The sequence below is a fragment of the Psittacula echo genome, assembly GCF_963264785.1.
Source record: "Psittacula echo genome assembly, chromosome: 2".
Classification (NCBI taxonomy): domain Eukaryota; kingdom Metazoa; phylum Chordata; class Aves; order Psittaciformes; family Psittacidae; genus Psittacula; species Psittacula echo.
Genome location: NC_137737.1, coordinates 52,236,056 through 52,244,735, shown reverse-complemented (window position 1 = coordinate 52,244,735; position 8,680 = coordinate 52,236,056). Strand labels below are relative to the sequence as shown.

Sequence of the window (8,680 nt, the reverse complement as noted above, 5' to 3'; positions counted from 1 at the left end):
AGTAGAATTCCACAGCTTTCCCATTTTCACTAATGACCTGCCATGTTGCACAGCTTGAAAACACTGGAAATTTTCCTCAATTTAACAGCAGTTCTGCTGATCTGCATGAACTGGGCAGGCAGGGGCATGGAAACATACACGTACACCAAATAATCAGGGGGAGGAAAATGCTCCACAGCTGGAAGGAAACAGCATGTGAATATGAATCTGAGACACTCATCAGCAATACCCAAGCTGAGAAAGCTGTACAACTATTCCAGTGCTTCCTGTGGCAGGCAGGGATGTGGCTGTTCAGAAATCTTCAGGGAGGAAGGCAGCAACCAAAGGCCTATGAAGAAATCAGGCTCCTGGAGTGGAATAAAAGGAGGGACATCCCTTTATAATAGACATGGGTGGCCTCATTTTTTAACATATTGCCAGTCAGTTGCGATAACAAAACTGGTCTTGAATGTCAATGAAGGTTTGGGAATAAGGTACTCCAACCAAGGAAGGCATGGGAACAGGAACACACTGCCAAGGAGCCAAAGGGAGCAGAATGAAGATGGAAGGAGGTGCAAGAAAAACGGTTAAAGAACTGCTGGCCCAGAAAATTGTTTAGAGTGATTTCTGTTCTTGTTATGGTAAATGGATCTTCAAATGTTTTGCCTCTGGAGTCCTGAAATAACATTTCCAGACTATGGATGATTTTATGTAAATAAAAATTCAGAAACCTACAATCTGCAAGGAAGCAGAAAGGTAACCTGGAAAACACCACACAACAGAAAAACCCATGTTCAGCGTAACACGATCACAGCCTTCCCTATAGCTTCACACCTATGCAAATCATCTGCCAAGATGCATAAAGCTCAAGATAAACAAATCTCTTCCACAACTTGGCATATGGAGAAAGGGTCTGAACTGAAATGGTAATTGAGTTTTAGAGACCCATCCATTTGCTGTCATCGTGCCATCTGTCTCCTTGGCAGAGTCTTGATAGTTTGCATTGGCAGCTTTGATTGCCAAAGCTCATGTATTAAGTTAGCTACCTCATCTTCCCACACACAATTTCTTCTTATTTTTCTATAGGCCTGCTACTCTAGATGATTCACAGAACTGCACGATACCACGTACTCCCAGAAGCTTAATATATTTTGGTATCTTTAAGCTTTTTTTCATCAGAAATATGGATAATTTTCTCTTGTGGTTTGTAAGCAATCTGCAGAGACCAAGCCCATCAGAGTTCAGAGAAAGGCTTACTTCTCAGGGACTGACCACAGCAAAGATCACAGATGCTGGTGTATATATGTGTTAAGTATTTTCTATCACCAGAGTAATAAATGAAAACTGTGGATGCCTTATGAGGGCAGCACCCCTGAGGCAGGCTCCGAGTTATTGCCTTACTGCCATCACTACTCACTGTAAAGCACCTTTGACTAAAAGCCAATATGACACCTTAGCATAGCTCTGCTGGCTCTCCTGAAATTACACAGATGATTTATGTTGTCCCTTAAGGTACAAAAGATGTAATAAAATTATTTACATTTTTTATGTACACAGAGTGCAGCTTTAACTGCAGCAGTGAATGATGTGGGAGTTGCCCTAAGACTTTATTAAGTTACGTGCCCTCTGGTTCTTTGACCATGGACATGTTTTTATCTGTGCAAGAATGAAAGGATTAATTCCAGCAGGAGCTAGTTCATGTTGGGCAGAAGACAGATAAACACTCCTGGCAGTCCATTCACTGAGATATACACCATTAATGCAAGGTACCAGAGTCCATCCTCTCTTTAGGCTGGCTGTGCAATAGATCGTGATACGAGGACTGAGACACCACAGAGTTTACATAAGAGAGGACTGTGCTCTGGGAAAGGGGGGTATTCAAAGGGGCTTGAACATGTTGAACAGCTTTTGTCCTTGTTCTACTTTGTTCCTATTGCAGAATTAAACAACACTTCAGTTTTGTCACTGAAGTCATACAATTGGTGACAATTCCTAAAGGAAAGCTTGCATGCCCTAAACCAAATGAGACCTGCTGTTAGAAGCTGGAAGAGGAATAGTTTTCCAGCCTTACAAATAAAAAGCCAGCAGCATTTTGACTCATTGTTTTCATTTCTGCCCCAAGACAGGAAGACTTTTCCAAGTTCCTCATAAGCACCTGGAGCAAGAAAACCCAGTTTGGCAAACAGGTCAGTCACTGGGGCACTCTGGGGAGGTGGGACACTCAGGTCCTCTTTGCTCCCACTTTGATGTACTCCCACAATCTTGCTGAGTGTCCTACTAACACAGGGCAGGATTAACGTCTGCCTCTCGGTCACTAGGAATTGCTCCACTTTGCAGTAAGTAATTACATGTTACTGGGAGAGAAAGGCTGTCTCCATCCTTCAGATGCAGTGGGATGTTAGAAAACCTCAGGTAAGTCCATGCTCCAGTAAATACATGATTATTAACCAGCTTCAACATAAGAGGCTTGAGAGATAGCTACTCAGAATAGCCAGCTGCTTAACAATGAAAATGCTTCTGTGAGATATAAACCATCATGATTCAAGCCCGTAGCTGAGCTGTGATGCTTTGAACCTTGATGTCCCAAATGTATGCTCTCCCAGACCACTGGAGAGGGAGGGAATCACTCAGTCTTCCTCACAACTAGAGCTGCTACCCTGCACCTGAGACAGCTTTTGTGGGATCAATTAGGCAGAGATGAGTTTCATGAAAGCTGTTGCTGTCCATGAAGAGCTCTGGTTCAGCATTCCCCCTCTCTGCTCCCAAAACTACAGTCCTAACACCACAGGACATTGAGCCAGAGGTGAGCTATCATGAGAGTCCATCACGGTGCTGATACTAGCCATCTCTGAAGGTCTTGGGCTTGGGAGACTAGAGTGAGATCAGAAGTATGGATGGGCTCTGAGGGCATGAGAACAACCTCATGGTCTGTGCATTTTGTGTTTGATTGTTTTGTTGTTACAGGAGAGGAGAAGGCTGTCTGCAAATATGTTCATAAAGCATGCCTGGATGTAGTAAGTGTGAACTGGAGCTGATGAATGTTAAATGAAATCTAAATGATGATTACCTGAGTTTTAGAAATTGCTTTGACACATTGGATGCACATTTACTGAGCAGTCTGGCTGGCAACTGAGCAGAGCTTCCAGCCTTGGTGTATATATACAGTGAATATATGAGTTCCCTTAATCCTTGTTTAGCCTAGCAGCTCCACCTACCCTGTAGATTGAAATTCTCTCTCATTCATTCTTTAAGTATGCCCAGCAAAAGCACCGCCTGAGCCATCTCCTCTGCCTTTTCTTCCAGCTCTAAGTACAGAGGTTCAAAAGACCTACATGCAAACACACAAATATAAGTCCATTCACCCTGTCTGCAAGAGCAGATACTGCTTGGATGTGCATGTAGGCAGTGGCACTGGTAACGTTAGGAATTCCCTCCTGACCTCCAACCATCAGCTACATATTTTGAATTGGAAAATACCTCCAGTAAATCGTATTTTGTAACAAGCAGTCTCTACTGGAGAGAACCCTGCTAAATCTGGGAAGTCCTGTCCCATCCTTACTGATGGAGAAACAGTGAGGATGTGAGATAACCCTGACTTTGTAGTGCAGATCCTTTCCTCAGAGATTTTGATAGATGTGATCATTCCACAAACATTACCCACTTGCCTTCCACTCACTTTATAAATATCCAAAGTTCTGGGGAAATCAATGGGTTTACAAATCTGTGCAAAATAAACAGCATTTTGTCCTTAAAAATAACAACAGTCACCTCCAGAACCTGGTGCATTCAGCCAATCTGCTTGAAGATTGCAGAATCAGAATCTAGGCCAGCATATAGGAGTGATCTAGGTCAGAAAGGACCTCTGGAGATCACCTAGTCCAACCCCTGTTAAAGAAGGGCCAACTCTAAAGTTAGATCACAAAGTCCACTCATCATCTTGATGACCTTCCACTGGAATTCCCCCAGTATGTCAGTGTCTTCTACTGAGAAACCCCAAATTGGACATAAAATTCCAAGGCTTGTTGGAGAGAAGGAAATAGTTACATCCCTCAGCCTGAGGGCCGCAGTCCTGCTTGTATAGGCCAGGATGCTCTAGAATGTGCAATGGCACATTGCAAACTGCAAATTCTTGGCCAAGAGGCCACCCAAGTCCTCTTCTGCAAAATGCTGTTGTCCCAGTCAGTCCCCAGCCTGTACTGTATATAGGGTTCTTCTGTCCCACATGCAGACCTTTGCATTTCCATATATGCCATATATATATATATGTATTGGTCTACATTTTCAATTTCAAATTAATACTCAACCAACCCATTCAACTCCAGAATCTGTTAAAAAATATATATTTTTTTAAAGTCCAGTAAGTAAAATAATAAAATTATCAATAAGTTTTCATTAGAACATTAACTAGTTTTACTTCTTCAGATTTAATACATTTTATCTCAATCTCCCTTTAAATCTAATTTTTGTCTATTTGTTCCTGAAGCAAAAAATAATCATCTCTTTTCAGGAGCACATATTCCATAATTTGTGGCTGATTCTGTTAATTCTGGCCTTCACAGGCTTTTCTGGGAAGGGCGCACGCAACAAAAAGCTCTCAGTTCTAGCAGTTGCTAAGTGTTTTGATCAACTGAATGACAGTCAAGGGTGTTTGGCACCTTGCAAACCAGGAATTGTAAATCAGAAGGCTTTACGAAAGCCTACAAACCCCATTTGGCCTTTGAGTTGCAAGTAAAATACCTACCCTTTCCAAAATTGTCAGTATTCATGTTCATAAAAGATAAAATAATCATCTCTCTACAAAAAAGATGGCAGTATCTTTCCAAAATTGTTACAGTCTCTAAGGCTGCATCTGTTCTAGTAACTACAATAGGCCAGGTCCTCTTCTCTGTCCCTGAGGATGAATAGCACAGCACAGCATGAGTCCATACGGGGAAATTCCCACCCTACCAAAACAAGGTCCTGCAGCTGTTCTGGATCTGCTGCCTTGTGTTTCACTTAATAGCAGAGAGAAACAAGTAGCTGCACTGGAAAACATCTTCTTTCTTTAGCCCTTGTAATTGCTACTTCGCTGTTTTTCATTAAAAAGCCCAGAGAGATTCAGAAGAGACATCAAGAAGCATCAGGGTGGTTTTACCCTCTGTATACCACGAGCGCAGTGTGCATCAGGTACTCCCCAAACACCTCCTTCATTTGAGCCTGCTCCCCCAACTCTCTCAAGGTGCAGTTCACCAGCGTCATAGTCTCTGATTCCTAACACTGATGCCTTTCTTTCCTTCTCCCTCCGGAGATGCAAACTGTGAGATCCAGGTTACTGCCTGCCGGCTTCTCGCATCATGGGTCAGCTCCGACCCAAAAGCTCTCGGGACCCATTATCCCGGCATCACCCGGAGAAGCTGCGTGCCAGCACCGGCACAGCTCTGCCTGCACACCGTCAGAGGCTTGCAGGCTAGCCCTGGCTGTATGGAGCTGGTGCCCGGGGAAACCTGCTCGGTGGGTTAAATCCTGCCTTCTGCTAAGAGGCCGAGAATTGCGCTTCTCATCACAAGCATAGTGATAAAACCCAAGTGAACTGCTCGAACGTTTCATTAGCGGTTAATGTCGTTAACAATTAGTAACAACAGCCAAGATATAGATTATTTCAAATAAAAGACCCGCCAATTGCTAACAAGTCGGGAAATGCCGGAGCAGAAGTTCTCAAAGAAATGATCCCTTGCCACATCCCCCCTGCACAGAATAACCGCGATTACTGACGGCTTTGCTGGGCACAGACTCCAGCCGACATGGGAGCTACATAGTTCCCGTGCCACCTCCCTAACACATTTGCTACAATTTAGCAGGGATCCTAACTTTCTGCGCCTGACACGGAATACGCCCCATAGAGGGAAGCCACCCGGGGGAGCAGCGGCGCAGACAAAGCCGGGGCTGCGCCCCGCACGGTGCGGGCAGTGGCTGCCGGTTCTGCTTCGCCCCGAGCTGGCTCTAAGGGACGCTCCGCGCACTGACATGACTAAGCACGACCCGCACCGAGAGGCTGCTCGCTCAGCACCCGCGCACGGCGGGGGGACTCACCTGCCCGACTCCTCCGCAGGGGCAGCCGCTCCTCCGCGCGGGCTCCGCCGCCGCGGCCGCCGCCAGCACCGCCCCGCGCCGCCCCGGAGCCGCGCACCGAGCCGCGCCCGCGGAGCCACCGCCTCCCGCCGCCGGGGCCGGCGCGCCGGGGCGGACCGGGGGTGCTGTCAGCCGGCGGCTGACGCAGGGCGCATCCTCCCGGGGATGAAGACCCCGGCGGCGGGCAAGCACCAGCCGCCTCGCCCGGAGCCGCTCGGGGCAGACGGGGACCCTCCGCGCCCGCGGTAGGGTGACCCTCCCCTTTTCCTTCCCTTCCCTTCCGCGCTCCGGAGCCCCCAGCATGGAGCGCCCTCTCAACCTCAGCTGCTTTGCCGATACGACGCCGGACACCGGCAACCGGAGCGGGTCCTCCGCCGGTCCGAACAGGGACTGGGCGCACCTCTCTGTCTTCAGCGTGTTGATCCTCACCCTGTTGGCCATGCTGGTGGTGGCCACGTTCCTCTGGAACGGGCTGGTCCTGGCCACCATCCTCCGGGTGCGCACTTTCCACCGGGTGCCCCACAACCTGGTGGCCTCCATGGCCATCTCTGACGTGATGGTGGCAGCCCTGGTCATGCCCCTCAGCTTGGTGCATGAGTTGTCGGGGCGGCGGTGGCGGCTGGGCCGATTGCTCTGCCAAGTGTGGATCTCCTTCGACGTGCTGTGCTGCACCGCCAGCATCTGGAATGTCACGGCCATTGCCCTTGATCGCTACTGGTCCATCACCCGCCATCTGGAATACACGCTCCGCACCCGGCGCCGCATCTCCAATATCATGATTGCCCTCACCTGGGCACTTTCTGCCTTCATCTCCTTGGCCCCACTGCTCTTTGGCTGGGGAGAGACTTACTCGGAGAACAATGAGGAGTGCCAAGTCAGCCAGGAGCCTTCCTACACCATCTTCTCCACCTTTGGCGCCTTCTACCTGCCCCTCTGTGTAGTGCTTTTTGTGTACTGGAAGATCTATAAGGCCGCCAAGTTTCGAATTGGGTCTCGGAAGAACAACTCCATCACCCCCATTGCACGAGAAGGCCTGGAGGTAGGTCAGCTTGGTTGCTTCTTGCTCTAGTCAACTACTGGTATAAGACAAGCCCTTGCAGTGGAGGGGGAAACTTAGTGCTAAAGTGTGCAAGTGAACAGCATCCCACCAAAGCCCTGTGAATCCTGGAGGCTTTCAAGGGAAAGTTGACTGCAAAGCTTGCAAGCCCAGTTTTCTGACTCCTTCCAAGTCCCCAGCAAGGTGTAGCTAAAACAACTTCGGGCCAGATTGTGAGCCTGAGCTCCACGTGGGTGTGCAGTGACTCACAGCCGTCCCCCTGTGGAATGCTGAATCAGTGCTTGGGAGCACGAGTGAGGGGTCAGCCTTCCTCCCATGGGGAGCCGTGGGGGGCTGTCAGTGGTGGGATCCTGTCTCCACTGGGGATGATCCCCTGGCAAACAGCTGTGGCTGTAGGGAGGCTCTGAATTTACCTGTGCAGAAGACACATGTGCAGAACATCCTTGTACATCCTTTCTAATTGTGGCCGCATCGTGTCAGTTCATCCCAAGCAATGTGACTGCGTACTGCAAAGACTTCTTGGGAAGAAGGAGGAAATGTATGCTCATTTTCTTGCCTTTCCTCCCAAGAACTCTTAATGGGTTCAGAGAAAGCAAGGAGACTTGTGCATGGCATGTGGGTGTGTGCCTGTTCTACTGATCAGATTGTAAATGGGGAAATAATCTTATTGCAATGCCATGCGCCAATTCTATGTGCCCGTACATCACTAGGCTCTTCAGTTTCTAGCCTTACCTAAAAATAGCCTCCATTGCCCAGAAGAGGGTCATACAGCCACTCACCCCTCAATTAGAGCATGACGTAGATGGCCTGTGTTATCCCAGTGAGCTCTGGCCATCACCTGCATCGCTTGGTTGTGTACCTGCTGTGGGGGATCAGCTGACTGAAGCACATATGGTGCAACTTGTGTTTGTGTTTGGCAGGTAAAAGAAGCTGCCCAGCAGCCACAGATGGTCTTCACTGTCCGTCATGCCACCGTTACGTTCCAGATGGACGGAGACACGTGGAGAGAGCAGAAGGAAAAGAAAGCTGCCCTCATGGTGGGCATCCTTATTGGGGTCTTTGTGCTCTGCTGGATCCCCTTCTTCATCACGGAGCTCATCAACCCCCTCTGCTCATGTGACATCCCACCCATTTGGAAGAGTATCTTTCTATGGTTAGGCTATTCAAATTCCTTTTTTAATCCACTCATCTACACTGCTTTCAACAAAAACTACAACAATGCCTTCAGGAACCTATTCTTTAGGCAGCACTGAGCAGAAAAAGCTTTCCTGCTGTCCTAGGAAGATCATTTCAACTCTCAATGAATCCTATCAAATTCTTGAGGAAGATCAAAGCCACAGATACTGAGGTGATGCTATAGATGCATCCCCATGGGTCATACGTCCCAGCAACAGTCCTGGTTCCTAAGCAGACTCTCCATCCCCACCTCTAAGTCAGCTGCTATTTTAACTGCAATCAGCATGTAGAGTTTCTCTGGCCAGCAGCATGGCATTCTCCCTCCAGTGCCCCTGCCTAATGACGCTCTGTTTGGTGACA

The 8,680-nt window shown here is 48.1% G+C and overlaps 1 protein-coding gene across 1 annotated transcript; it reads left to right on the top strand.

Annotated features, from left to right (window-relative positions):
- Window positions 1-6,388: 6,388 nt before the first annotated feature.
- On the top strand, window positions 6,389-8,397 carry HTR5A (5-hydroxytryptamine receptor 5A; the record flags this gene model as incomplete). Its single annotated transcript, XM_080610270.1, has 2 exons — window positions 6,389-7,126; window positions 8,065-8,397. 2 exons carry the CDS (start codon window positions 6,389-6,391, stop codon window positions 8,395-8,397), a joined length of 1,071 nt encoding a protein of 356 aa, XP_080466396.1.
- Between the last annotated feature and the right edge of the window lie 283 nt (window positions 8,398-8,680).